Source organism: Cynocephalus volans, chromosome 10 (genome assembly GCF_027409185.1).
Source record: "Cynocephalus volans isolate mCynVol1 chromosome 10, mCynVol1.pri, whole genome shotgun sequence".
Taxonomy (NCBI): Eukaryota; Metazoa; Chordata; class Mammalia; order Dermoptera; family Cynocephalidae; genus Cynocephalus; species Cynocephalus volans.
This window is the reverse complement of record NC_084469.1, coordinates 94,779,615-94,793,553: the sequence shown is the minus strand read 5'-3', so window position 1 is coordinate 94,793,553 and position 13,939 is coordinate 94,779,615. Positions and strand designations below refer to the sequence as shown.

The following is a 13,939-nucleotide window of genomic DNA, read 5'->3' as shown; positions in this document are numbered from 1 at the left end:
CAAGAAATGAAGTTGAATACCCCAGTTTGCCCTCCCTGGTTCTCAAACCCCAGGCCCTCATCTGTTTGGGATGTGCAGGTGCCATGTCCCCCGTTTCCAGAGTCCCAAATGAGGACATCACCCTCTCGGTGGCTCACTTCTCAAAAACGCCTTCCCTGGCCCTGTGTCTAAATCCGCGCCCCCCACCCCACCCCCGCTTTCTTTTTTGTTTGCTTTAATGGAGGAGAAACTCACACGGCCTAAAACTTACTATTTTAAAGCACACAATTCCTGGGCATTTCGTGCATTCACAATTCTGTGCAACCGCCTCTTCTATGTAATTCTGACACATTTTCATCATCCCAGAAGGAGACCCTGTACCCATTAGTAATCACCCTACCCTTCCCTAATGTCTGTGAGAGGCCTTTAGCGAAAGCCGAGGGGTGGCCCTGGGGGGATTCCTCCCTGGCTACCACCCAAAAAACCCCGGGGCCAAGCTGGGCTGGGCAGGGAGCCCGGGGCAGGCTGGGGCTGAAGGCAGCCAGCCAGAGGGCCTCATGGAGGCTGGTGGAGGGGGTCCCTGCTCAGAGGGACACAGGCTGGGACCAGGAGGCCTCACCAGCTCTGAGGTGGAGGCTCAGCCAGGAAAACCCAGCGGGCAGCCAGGGCAGAGGCGGAGAGAGCAGCTGACAGGCAGGCTGTGCGGCTCCGGGCCAGGAACTCTGATTTCCTTCCCCCCCAGGAAGCTTCTGGATGTTCAGTCAGCCTGAGGACTCCGCCTGGCACCGCTCCCCAGGGCTGCTGGGGCAGAAAGCCTGGGGGGACCCTGTTGAGGTCAGCGCTGGGGGCAACAGGCTGTCTGGATCCACCCTGACCTAGACTCTAAGCAGGGCTTGGCCACTTGCAGTCCTGCAGATCCTGAGATTGCAAGAGCCTTCCTGAGCCTCAGTTTCCTCATCTGTAACTTAAGGCTAAGAAAGGCACCTACCTCATGGACAAGCTACTGTCTGAAAAGGGCCTAGTTTGCTTCTCTTCACCTCCAGAGCCTTCCCTGACCCCTGACTTGGTTAAGTCTTGGACGATCTCTTTGCAGTACCTTAAATGGTTGTCATTTTACGAGGGTGGGGCTGGGGCTGTCTTGGGCACACAGAGACCCATACGGCTCTGCACATACACAGATACCAGAATTAACGCTCCGATAGACCTGGCCCTCCACCCCCAAGGGCCCCAAGGCTCCACCCCAGTGATGTTTCTTTCACACCCACGGGTCCCTGAGCTGCCCACCTTCCGAAGGCTTGCCACACCTAGTTCTCCTTAGCAGGGGACTCGGTCCCCCCAGCTGCAGCCAGGCGCCCCCCACCCTCGCCCCCTGGGCAGGCCTGGAATCCTCCACCCTGGCACTGAGACCAGATCTTGCTCCATCAAACACGCCGCGGTCCCCATCTGACACACCATGCAGTCGTGTGATGGCTCAGAAGCTTTTTCCTGTCCCTGGCGGTGTGGCCGGGCCGGATCCCGAAATCTGGTCCCTGGAAAATTCCAAGGCCTGATTCCAGCCACACGGGGCCCTGCTAGCCCCTCCTCATTCATCATGTTATGTAACATTTGAGGATTAATACCACAGCATCCAGGGGCAGCTGCCTGGATTCAAATCCAGCACTGTCCTCTCCTGGCCTGGGAAGCGACTTCACCTCCCTGGGCAGCAGGGTGCCCACCTGCGAAATGGGGACAGTTCCTGTTCCTATTTCCCAGGATCGGTGTAAGGTGAATGAAAGCACACCAGGAAAGGAGTTAGAGTCTGGGGCACAGCTCAGAGATGCCCCCGGAAGTCCCCAGGGGACCCAAGCCTGCCCACTGTCTTCTTGTCCCACTGCCCCTTCCAAGCCACCATCTGAGGGTCCCCACTTGGCTGCCCGTGCCACGAGTCACGACCCCCAGTGTCCACCCCTCAGTCCCCAGTCCTGTCCCTTCTCGCTGCTGAGTCTCCCCCATTCTTGTTGGGCCCCAACCATGGGTCTTCATAACTTCCTTGGTCCCTGTCCAGGCCTCACTCCCTTCCCCACCAGCTCCAGCGCCAGAGACACTGGGCTTCTCTCCTGCTCTGAATCCTGCTGTGGCTCCCCAGTGCCCAAAGTGATCAAGCTTCACGTTATCATGTGGGCCCCAGGGGACCCGCCAGCAGGGAGGACTCACAATCACACACATTCACCACGACTAGACTCACGCTTCAAGCGCACTTTGGGAACAGCCCCCGAAGCCCCCAACCTCCACCCGCGAGAGAGCCTCAGTTTCCAGCTCAGTGAAATGGGCGCATTAACAGTTCCCAGCTGGCCCGGAGGTGCAGGGTGGGCCGAGCAAACCCGCTAAGTGCGGTTGGCGCGCGAGGCATCGGCGCTGCTCTGGTCCCTGGGACTTCTCCAGCCCGCTGTCCCCGCACGCCCACACGCTTCCCGTTCACCAGCCCCCTGCCTCGGGCTGGACCAGCCGCGAGCGTCCGGGCTCCGCCCCCGCCCCGCCCCGCCCCCCTCAGCCAGTAAGACGCGTCCCCGGCGGCGGCGCGCGGTGGCCCGGGCTGGAGACTGCGCCAGTGCCCGCGCGCGGTGCCCCGCCAGGCCCGGGACGATGGAGCCCGGGCGGCGGCGGCGGCGCAGGAGCCACCAGCTGGTCGCCGCCTTCCTGCGCGACCCGGGCTCGGGACGCGTCTACAGGCGCGGGAAGCTGATCGGCAAGGTGGGGACCCCCCGGCGAGGGCGCAGGGCGTGCGCCCCGGGCTTGGCGGCTTGGCGTGCACGTGTCGTGTGTCGTGTGTCCGCGCGAGTCTGGGGTCTGCATGGTGCTTGCGCGGTGGGACGTCCGGGGCTGTGGCGACCGGTCCTACGGTGCGTGTGGGGTGGCGGGAACCGCTGAGTGGCGCGTTGGGCTGTGTGTCCCTGGGGTGCGTGTCGGTGCCTTGTACGCGACTCTGTTGCGTTGTCTCCAGGTGTGTGTGTGTGTGTGTGTGTGTGTGTGAAGGTCTTACGTACATCTCTGCTTTCTGTAGCCGTGTGTCGTGTGTGTTGTGTCCGGGGGTTGTGTTGTGTGTCTGGGTGTCATGTGCATGCTCAGGTGTTGTGTGTCCAAGTGCTGTGTGTTTGTGTGTTGTGTACAGGGGCTGTGTTGTGTGTCTGGGTGTCATGTGTGTTCAGGTGTTGTGTGTCCAAGTGCTGTGTGTTTGTGTGTTGTGTCCAGGGTCGTGCTGTGTGGGTGTTGTGTGTATGCTCAGGTGTTGTGTGTCCAAGTGCTGTGTGTTCGTGTGTTGTGTCCAGGGGTTGTGTTGGTGTCATGGGTCATGTGTTTGTTCAGGTGTTGTGTGTCCAGGTGTTGTGCTGTGTGTTTGTGTGTTGTGTCCAGGGGTTGTACTGTGTGTCTGCGTGTCGTGTGTATGCTCAGGTGTTGTGTGTCCAAGTGCTGTGTGTTTGTGTGTTGTGTCCAGGGGTTGTGTTGTGTGTCTGGGTGTCATGTGCATGCTCAGGTGTTGTGTGTCCAAGTGCTGTGTGTTTGTGTGTTGTGTCCAGGGTCGTGTTGTGTGGGTGTTGTGTGTATGCTCAGGTGTTGTGTGTCCAAGTGTTGTGTGTTTGTGTGTTGTGTCCAGGGGTTGTGTTGTGTGTCTGGGTGTCATGTGCATGCTCAGGTGTTGTGTGTCCAAGTGCTGTGTGTTTGTGTGTTGTGTACAGGGGCTGTGTTGTGTGTCTGGGTGTCATGTGTGTTCAGGTGTTGTGTGTCCAAGTGCTGTGTGTTTGTGTGTTGTGTCCAGGGTCGTGTTGTGTGGGTGTCGTGTGTATGCTCAGGTGTTGTGTGTCCAAGTGCTGTGTGTTTGTGTGTTGTGTCCAGGGTCGTGCTGTGTGGGTGTTGTGTGTATGCTCAGGTGTTGTGTGTCCAAGTGCTGTGTGTTCGTGTGTTGTGTCCAGGGGTTGTGTTGGTGTCATGGGTCATGTGTTTGTTCAGGTGTTGTGTGTCCAGGTGTTGTGCTGTGTGTTTGTGTGTTGTGTCCAGGGGTTGTACTGTGTGTCTGCGTGTCGTGTGTATGCTCAGGTGTTGTGTGTCCAAGTGCTGTGTGTTTGTGTGTTGTGTCCAGGGGTTGTGTTGTGTGTCTGGGTGTCATGTGCATGCTCAGGTGTTGTGTGTCCAAGTGCTGTGTGTTTGTGTGTTGTGTCCAGGGTCGTGTTGTGTGGGTGTTGTGTGTATGCTCAGGTGTTGTGTGTCCAAGTGTTGTGTGTTTGTGTGTTGTGTCCAGGGGTTGTGTTGTGTGTCTGGGTGTCATGTGCATGCTCAGGTGTTGTGTGTCCAAGTGCTGTGTGTTTGTGTGTTGTGTACAGGGGCTGTGTTGTGTGGGTGTCATGTGTGTTCAGGTGTTGTGTGTCCAAGTGCTGTGTGTTTGTGTGTTGTGTCCAGGGTCGTGTTGTGTGGGTGTTGTGTGTATGCTCAGGTGTTGTGTGTCCAAGTGCTGTGTGTTCGTGTGTTGTGTCCAGGGGTTGTGTTGTGTGTCTGGGTGTCATGTGCATGCTCAGGTGTTGTGTGTCCAAGTGTTGTGTGTTTGTGTGTTGTGTCCAGGGGTCGTGTTGTGTGGGTGTCATGTGTGTTCAGGTGTTGTGTGTCCAAGTGCTGTGTGTTTGTGTGTTGTGTCCAGGGGTTGTGTTGTGTGTCTGGGTGTCGTGTGCATGCTCAGGTGTTGTGTGTCCAAGTGCTGTGTGTTTGTGTGTTGTGTACAGGGGCTGTGTTGTGTGTCTGGGTGTCATGTGTGTTCAGGTGTTGTGTGTCCAAGTGCTGTGTGTTTGTGTGTTGTGTCCAGGGTCGTGTTGTGTGGGTGTCGTGTGTATGCTCAGGTGTTGTGTGTCCAAGTGCTGTGTGTTTGTGTGTTGTGTCCAGGGGTCGTGTTGTGTGGGTGTCATGTGTGGTCAGGTGTTGTGTGTCCAAGTGCTGTGTGTTTGTGTGTTGTGTCCAGGGGTTGTGTTGTGTGTCTGGGTGTCGTGTGCATGCTCAGGTGTTGTGTGTCCAAGTGCTGTGTGTTTGTGTGTTGTGTACAGGGGCTGTGTTGTGTGTCTGGGTGTCATGTGTGTTCAGGTGTTGTGTGTCCAAGTGCTGTGTGTTTGTGTGTTGTGTCCAGGGTCGTGTTGTGTGGGTGTCGTGTGTATGCTCAGGTGTTGTGTGTCCAAGTGCTGTGTGTTTGTGTGTTGTGTCCAGGGGTTGTGTTGGTGTCATGGGTCATGTGTTTGTTCAGGTGTTACATGTCCAGGTGTTGTGTTGTGTGTTTGTGTGTTGTGTCCAGGGGTTGTGTTGTGTGTCTGGGTGTCATGTGTGTTCAGGTGTTATGTGTCCAAGTGCTGTGTGTTTGTGTGTTGTGTCCAGGGGTTGTGTTGTGTGTCTGGGTGTCATGTGCATGCTCAGGTGTTGTGTGTCCAAGTGCTGTGTGTTTGTGTGTTGTGTCCAGGGGTTGTGTTGGTGTCATGGGTCATGTGTTTGTTCAGGTGTTACATGTCCAGGTGTTGTGTTGTGTGTTTGTGTGTTGTGTCCAGGGGTTGTGTTGTGTGTCTGGGTGTCATGTGTGTTCAGGTGTTATGTGTCCAAGTGCTGTGTGTTTGTGTGTTGTGTCCAGGGGTTGTGTTGTGTGTCTGGGTGTCATGTGCATGCTCAGGTGTTGTGTGTCCAAGTGCTGTGTGTTTGTGTGTTGTGTCCAGGGGTTGTGTTGGTGTCATGGGTCATGTGTTTGTTCAGGTGTTACATGTCCAGGTGTTGTGTTGTGTGTTTGTGTGTTGTGTCCAGGGGTTGTGTTGTGTGTCTGGGTGTCATGTGTGTTCAGGTGTTATGTGTCCAAGTGCTGTGTGTTTGTGTGTTGTGTCCAGGGGTCGTGTTGTGTGGGTGTCATGTGTGGTCAGGTGTTGTGTGTCCAAGTGCTGTGTGTTTGTGTGTTGTGTCCAGGGGTTGTGTTGGTGTCATGGGTCATGTGTTTGTTCAGGTGTTACATGTCCAGGTGTTGTGTTGTGTGTTTGTGTGTTGTGTCCAGGGGTTGTGTTGTGTCTGGGTGTCGTGTGTGTGACCGGGCACTATATTGTGGTCCCTGGGCCATACTCACGTGTATTCAGCTGTGGACGTGCCCGTGCGTCTGCGTCTTATGTGTCCCGGTGCCTTTGCCTGGGTTCATGTGTTGTGTGTCCAGGCGTGAGGGAGCGAGCTGTGTGTCCTTTTGTCTCAGGGGTGTGTGCGAAGAACCCCGGCCACACCGGGGTCCCCGGCAGCCCCGTGCCTCCGTGCACCCCTGTCCGCACACCTGTGAGCACCTGTCGGCTGAGCCGGCTCGTCCCCCTCCCCTGCAGGGCGCCTTTAGCCGCTGCTACGAGCTGACGGACATGTCCACCAGCGCCGTGTTTGCCCTCAAGGTGGTGCCCCGCGGCGGGAGCGGGGCTGGTCGGCTGCAGCCTCGGGGGCAGGTATGTACCCCTGATCAGTGTTCCAGGGGCCCCAGAGGAGTCCCTGCCCTTCCGTCCCACTTGTGAGCACAGGGTGTTTGCCAGTAGGTGTGAATCCTGCAGGGCTTGTACACCCGCGGGGTGTGTACATGGCGGGATGTGCCCACAGGTGGAGCGCGAGATCGCCCTGCACAGCCGTCTGCGACACCGCAACATCGTGGCCTTCCACGGACACTTTGCTGACCATGACCATGTGTACATGGTGCTGGAGTACTGCAGCCGCCAGGTGCCCGGGAAGAGGCAGAGGGCGGGACACGGGCGGGGTGAGAGGAGCCGCGGGCCTGCACCGTGTCTGCCCTGCCCGTCTGTGTCTGCCCCTGGGTCCACCTGTGCTTACCTGTGCCCACCTGTGCCCTTGCCATGCACGTTTTCTGCCCTCTGTCAGTGCCCACTCACCAGCACGTCCTGTGTCACGTGGGGCCATTGATGGCCACCTTTACTCCCCTGTGCCCACCTATGCTCTCTCAACTCATCCACGCACACCTGGGCTCCTCTGTGTCCACCCGTGCCCACCGTATGCCCACTTCATGTTCATCTCCGATCATCTGTCCTTGCTCAAACTCATCTGTGGCCATCTGGGACCCCCCGAATCCAGGTGTTCCTACCTGGACTCATCTGAACCTGTGTGCACCTGAGCTCCCTTACGCTCCCCTATGCCTGTCCCACAATCAGATATGCCCACCTTGGCCAAGTAGAACTTACCTTTGCTTTCTTGGGCCCCTTGAACTCCCCTGTGTCTGCTTGGCACCACCACTGCCACCTGCCGGTCACCTGCAGTCTTTGGCCCACGTGCTGAAGGCGCGGCAGACCCTGACAGAGCCTGAGGTGCGCTACTACCTGCGGGGCCTGGTCAGCGGCCTGCGCTACCTGCACCAGCGGCGCATCGTGCACCGAGACCTCAAGCTCAGTGAGTGCTGGGGAAGGGGACCTGCCAGGGTGGAGCTGGGCAGTGGGGGTGACCCGTCTGCCCTCCTCCACGGGCAGGTAATTTCTTCCTTAACAAGAACATGGAGGTGAAGATCGGAGACCTGGGGCTGGCTGCCAGAGTGGGGCCGGGGGGCCGCTGCCACAGGTGAGAGTGGCAGGCTCGGAGCAGTGTCTGGGTGGGCACAGGTGGGCCCTGGTCTGGCATGAGGATCCAGCCTTCCTGAGCCCCCCTTTTTCCCCTCCCAGAGTGCTCTGCGGGACCCCAAACTTTCTGGCCCCAGAGGTTGTCTCCAGGGATGGGCATTCCTGCCAGTCAGACATCTGGGCGCTGGGCTGCATCATGTGAGTGTGACCCCAGGAGCCCAGGTCTGAGGGAGGTGGGCAGGACTGCCCAGGTGGGACCAGGTGTGGGCAGGTGGGCGTATGCACAGGCAGGTGAGGACAGGTGTACATATGTACAGGGAGGAATAAGTGGGGGATGAGCAGGTAGGAACTTACACAGAATAGACGTGAACAGGTGAGTGGCAGTGGGAGGCAGGTGGGACCCGCACCTGCCATCATTGCAGTGTGCAGGTATGAGTTGGCACATGTGGGCATGCACGTGGAGGGAGGGCAGGTATGACATATGGACAGGTATGGGCAGGTGGCAGTTGCTCAAGCAGATCAGGGGACGTATGTGCAGGTGTGAGGCATAGGCAGGAGTGGAGCAGGTGTGTATGGGGTGAGCCAGGTTCAGGCAGGTGGACAGAGAGATGCTGCTGTCCTCTGAGAGGGGTGCACAGGAATGGCCAAGTGCGAGGGGATGTAGGGTGGGGGATGGAAAAGTGGGTGTAAAGTGTGGACAGAGGAGGGTGTGCACAGGTATGGCCAGGTGCATAGGTGTGTCCAGGTGCACACAGGTAGGTGTGAGCAAAGCCTGGATACCCAGGGCAGATGCAAGCAGGTCCCCAGCTTCCTGCCCCCCACCTGGCCCAGGTACATGGTGCTGACTGGCGCCCCGCCCTTCATGGTGGCGCCCCTGTCGGAGATGTACCAAAACATCCGCGATGGCCGCTACCCGGAGCCTGCCCACCTGTCACCCAACGCGCGGCGCCTCATCGCCCACCTCCTGGCGCCCAACCCGGCCGAGCGGCCCAGCCTGGACCACCTGCTGCAGGATGACTTCTTCACGCAGGTGGGTGGTGGCCACCGGCACGGGGCCCGTCCCCAGCCCAGGCATGAGGTTGGCGGGATGTCTGGGCCCCTCTCATCCTAGGCCAGCACCCCCAGGTGACCCAGGTGCTCAGGAGTCGGGCAACCTGCGCCAGGGGCTGACCTCAAACGCCTCCTTCTACAAAGGGCTTCACTCCAGACCAGCTGCCACCCCACTCCTGCCACAGCCCACCCGTCTTCACAGTCCCCCAGCCTCTGGGCAGGCTCTTACGGAAGGTGGGCCGGCTGCTGCTGACCCAGTGCCAGCCACCCTGTGAGTACCTCGCCGGGCCACACCTGCACACCTTAGCCCACATCCCCACCAGCCCGACACCTCACCCACGTCCCCCGCACCTGTCCATACCTCCCACCTGCACATCCATGATGGAGGTGGATTTGGGTGGCAGGTGCCTCCCCCCGCATGGGGCCCAGGCTCTGCCCCCCAAAGCCCCTGCCTTCCTCAGGCCCCTGCACACCTAAAGAGGCCTCAGGTCCAGGAGAAGATGAGCCCAAACCTGGTTCCATGCAGTGGGGCAGCGAGGTGAGAAATCGGGGCCGGGGGACACCTGGGAGCACGTGGAGGGCATCCCTAGCCCCCTCTAAAGCCCCTTCCTCCAGGCAGGCCTCCTTGAACCCCTAAACAGAAGCCCTGACCCAGCTCTGGGTCCCAGGTCTGGACCCCTCCTTCTAGTCCCCCCTGAGCCATCAGGGCTGCGTCACATCTGTGTCCATCTCTGTCCCCCAACCTGGAATTCCCCAAGAGCCAGCCCCAGGCCATGAGACCCTGCTCCCTTCCATTGGTTCATCCCATCACATGTATTAAGTGCCTACTGTATGCTTTGAGATGCTCTGCAACTGCATCCAAGAGGAAACCAGTTCCTTCAAGCGCTGAGCAAGGCGGGGCAGAAGGGGAGGCCCCAGAGCCCTTCACCCACCTCAGGCCTCTCCCCAGGGCTGGGACAGCTGTCACCCCGGCTTCTCTCTCTTCAGGCCTCCCTGTCTGAGAGAGTGACTCCCTTCTCTGAGGTCCCCATCCACCTGCTCACACAAGGAACGCTTCGGAGTGACCCAGCAGGTGAGCAGAGCCTCTGTTTCAGGCCGGGACTGCCCGTGGGGAGGGAGAACCTACAAGTGGGGGCAAAGGCCATACCTTGCGAGGCCTCTACTTTCCCATCTGTAAAATGGGGATGATGCCCAGAATTCATCTGGGTTTAAAATAAGATTTTCCTGGACGCGGGAGTCAGGAGGGACACTGGTTGGAGGGGCCCCACTTGGTGGGAACCCAGGCCTGTCTGCCCCCACATAGATCTGTCTCACCAGGGCCCGAGGGCAGCTCACGGCTGGAGGTGGACGCAGCCATGAGAAGCCTGCAGCTCTGCCTGGACGCCGGCCCCCTGGGTAGGAACCCAGCCCTGGGGTCACCTCTTCTCTTAGCATCCAAGGAAAATTGCCTTCATCCCCATCTGGGGCCCTTCTGGATAATTCTGGGGCTCCTCTTGGAGACAGGGAGGTGGGGGATAGAGAGGGAACCTCAGGGCACAGTGACTTCAGACAGGTGGCTCGACCTTTTTGTGCACAGTACACGCTGGGGAAACGCACTCTGGACCAACACCGAGCGCTGCGTCCATCGGCCACACACTGAGACAGGACCCCGTCCCGTCCACCAGTGTCCCAGAACCCTGACCCCTCTTTCTCTGCCTCCCCTCAACCTCCACCAACCCACAGCGTCCTGCCCAGGCCCCAGCCCAAGGTCTCCCACCTGGAAGCCTTTTCTTTATCAAGTGAATCGATTTAGCTTCTTTTTCTCAGCTTTTCCCTGACCGTGTAGCTCCACGTGGCCTCCAAACTTTAAAATGGGCTTTAAACAACTAGAGCCAATTTTTATTTTTTAAAACACCTTAATAAACAATAAAAAATAATTTGAGATTTACAGGAAAGTTGCAAAGATAACACAGAGTCTCTGTCTTCCCCCTGCCTTGTAACCATGAGGGTGGTCGCACTAAAAACCAACGTGGGTAAGTTCCTGTAAACAAAGCTCCACTCTTTTTTGGATGTCACCAGTTTTTCCACTAATGCCCCCCCCTTTTTTTTAATCCCAGGATTTCTCATGACATGGAGCAATTTTTATTTTTCAATACAAAAAAAATTAAATAAACAAAGCCTTATGGTGTTTCGGACCGACCTCGCAAGTGTTCCAGAATTACTCATTTCCAGAGACAGCCTTGATCCCAGACTTGCCTGCACAGCCAAACTTAGTTGACTATTCCTGGGACTTATCTCCATATCAGCCTGCTAGTCCCCCATTAAAGCCCCCAAGTCCCTGCCCAGCACTTGCCTGGGGCTGCTGAGCCCTGACCCACCCGGACCCCTGGCTCAGCCCACCTGGTCTTTGTACCCAGCCACACAGGACCCCCCAGGAGAGCAGCGGTCCATCATCTGGGCCCCCGAGTGGGTCGATTATTCCAGCAAGTATGGCTTTGGCTACCAGCTGTCAGACGGGGGCAGCGGTGTCCTGCTTCGGGATGGCACCCACATGGCCTTGCGCCCCCCAGGAGGGTAAGTTGTGGAGCTCCTGTCCCCTGGGGAACCAGGCCCCGCCCCCACCTTTTTTACTCATTCCTCATTTATTAAGCACTTACTGCACACATTGCAGGTGCTCGCTGCCCAAAGGGGCAGAATGATGCTGAAGGAATGAATGACAGAGTTGATTTCAGGTGGTGCTTTTCTGCAGGAACCAGGCGAGGTGGCAGATTAGGAAGGGAGGCGGCTCTCAGTGGCATAGGCAGAGACAAAAAGGAGCCCATCAGGAACAGCATTGGAGACACAGGGAACAGCGTGTGCAAAGTCCCCAAGGTGGGACTAAGCATGGGGGATTTGCAGAACAGCAAGGAAGCAGGAGTGAGCCACGGGGAGGTGGAGAGGACGTGCCATCAGAGCGTGTCCCAGGTCACTGTTGGGTTTGGGGCCAAAGAGGAGGGGTCCAACTCATGTTTTTAATGCAACCTTTCTGGCAGGATTAACGCAGGGGACCAGTGGAGAGGTGGCTGTACTATCCAGGTGGCCTGGGCTGGTGGTCCTGGTGGGGGCATGAGAGTGGGTTGGCATCTGGACTTTGTTGGAAAGCGGGAAGGACGGAGCAGCCATCAGCTGAGGTGGGGAGATGGCAGGAGGGGCAGGACACGCTGAGAGGCCAGGGCTGGACGACAGACACGGAGTGGCCAGTGTAGAGCCGGTCCTTTTGTTTTTTTGGCGGCTGGCCGGTATGGGGATCCGAATCCTTGACCTTGGTGGTATAACCCCGGGCTCTAACCAGCTGAGCTCACCAGTCAGCCTAGAGCTGGTCTTCAAAGCCACCGGCCAGGGGGTTGTAGCTAAATGGGAAGGTGCCCAAGACATGGGGTGCCCAGGACAGAGGCTCTGACAACTGCCACTGCCATGTGCTCCTGTCCCCAGCCAAGTTTGCTACATGCCTAACCGTGGGAGGCTGGAAACATTCACCCTGAGGGCTGTGCCGAGCTCCCTGGGTGCCAAGCTGGCCGTCCTGCGACTCTTCGCGCGCTACATGCAGCAGCGGCTGCGGGAGGTGAGGGCTGGGTGGGGCTGGGTGAGGGCTGGGAGGTGGGGACACCCCTGCCCCTGACTCACCATGGCTGAGTCTGCCCACAGGAGGAGGCCCTGCCCGCGCCACCTGCCAGCCCCAGCTTCTGCCTGCTGCGCTTCCTCGTGTCTGAGCAGGCCCTGCTGCTGCTGTTCAGTGATGGGACGGTGCAGGTGAGTGGGAAGGGCTGGTGCCTCGTCCTCGGTGGCACCCAGGTTGGTGGGGCCAGGCCTGGGCCACCAAGATGTTCTGGTGCAAGCTTTCGGGTGAGTCCCAGGAAGCATTTGGCTCCTGCAAAAAAAAAAAAGGATTGGCTCTTAAGTGCAAAAACTGCAAAATCGAGAAAATAAATGACCTGTTTAAGTGGTGGCAAAATGTAATTTGGTCATCTCTATGTGTGGTTCAATTTAGCAGCAATCAAAATGTCATTTCATTGGAGAATCCCTTTCAGGTGAGAGGTCTCCTGAGCAGCCACGGTGATTCCTGAGAAACCACTGCCAGTCCTCAAACAAAGTTTAAAAGAAATAGTATATAATATAATAATTTTCCTTATTATTATTTTTTTTTAATTTTACAGTAAAAAAAAATAAAATAAAAACTAAAAGTCTCTCTATCCAGATTAGGGTGTAGGATTCTGTAACATGCTTGTCCGGACCTGGCTGGGGTTTCCACCTGCCTCACAGCCCAGAGACTGATCTCGATGGGGGGACTGATATTCCCAAGGTCACAGGACTAAGAGTGGGAGTCTCACTGGGTGACTGTGGGCAGAGGAGTCCCCGTCTGAGCCTCAGTTTCCCTGGCTGTACAGTAGAGCTCTTGGCCTCTCAATTCTGAGTTCTTATGGGTGGGCAAGCACTGAGACCCAGGTTGGGAGGGCCAAGGTGTGGGAAGCCCAGGGCACCCTTTACCCCTTGACCTCGGCTTCTTGCCCTTGGCAGGTCAGCTTCAGTGGAGTCCAGTCTCATCTGGTGCTGATGGGCGAGGGTGCAGGGCTGCTGCTCACCCACTGGGAGCATGGCCATCCTGGCACCTCCTACTCACTGGGCGCCCTGCGGAGCCACGGCTGTTCTGCAGCTGCCCGCCAGCACCTTCACCACGCCCTCCGCATGCTGCAGAGTAGCTAGTGCCCCGAGGGTCAGAGTGGACCTCTGCGTGATGGTGCCAAGGACCCAGGCTCCATTTCTATTCCTGTTGCTCCTCCAGAGGGGATGTCCTTGGGGAGAGTTTGGGGGACACACAGGAGGTATGGGAGAATGGGGGTCCTTGCCTTATGGCATGACTGTTCAACCCTGCTTTTGTGGGCTTTGTTCTTTTTTCATTAAATAAAACTTGACGCTGTAGACTGTCATCTGCCTGTCTTTGGGGAGGAAGAGTTTGAGGAGCTTCAGCAAGGGGCTACTCAAACCCAGAGTGACTTTGAGTCTCTTTGTCACAGAGATGAGCTAGATTTTCAGCAATGCAGAAATTAGTACCAGAAGTGGGGTTCCGACATAACCCCAAAATCTAAAATATGGGACATTTGCTTAAAGAGTGGATGGTAAGAAAACTGTTGTTGGAGCTGGAAAGATGTTGACCCACACAGAGCTGTCGGCTCTGGGTGGATGGAGCTACTTGTTATGTACCAGATGAAGAGATGACCTGATCAGCTAACCAACAGAATTAGACAAGTCAGAAATTTTAGTCTTGCACAGTTGGAAAAATCAATTGCTTCCTGACCCCAAACGGCAGGAGAGGGGATTAT

General features: G+C 57.2%; 1 protein-coding gene across 1 annotated transcript; it reads left to right on the top strand.

Annotated features, from left to right (window-relative positions):
- Positions 1-2,601: 2,601 nt before the first annotated feature.
- Positions 2,602-13,322, top strand: PLK5 (polo like kinase 5 (inactive)). Its single transcript, XM_063109960.1, has 15 exons — positions 2,602-2,709; positions 6,330-6,443; positions 6,592-6,708; positions 7,260-7,389; positions 7,467-7,554; positions 7,656-7,751; positions 8,385-8,583; positions 8,748-8,874; positions 9,065-9,141; positions 9,606-9,675; positions 9,921-9,998; positions 11,000-11,156; positions 12,054-12,183; positions 12,267-12,371; positions 13,137-13,322. Exons 1-15 carry the CDS (start codon positions 2,602-2,604, stop codon positions 13,320-13,322), a joined length of 1,782 nt encoding a protein of 593 aa, XP_062966030.1.
- Positions 13,323-13,939: the final 617 nt, after the last annotated feature.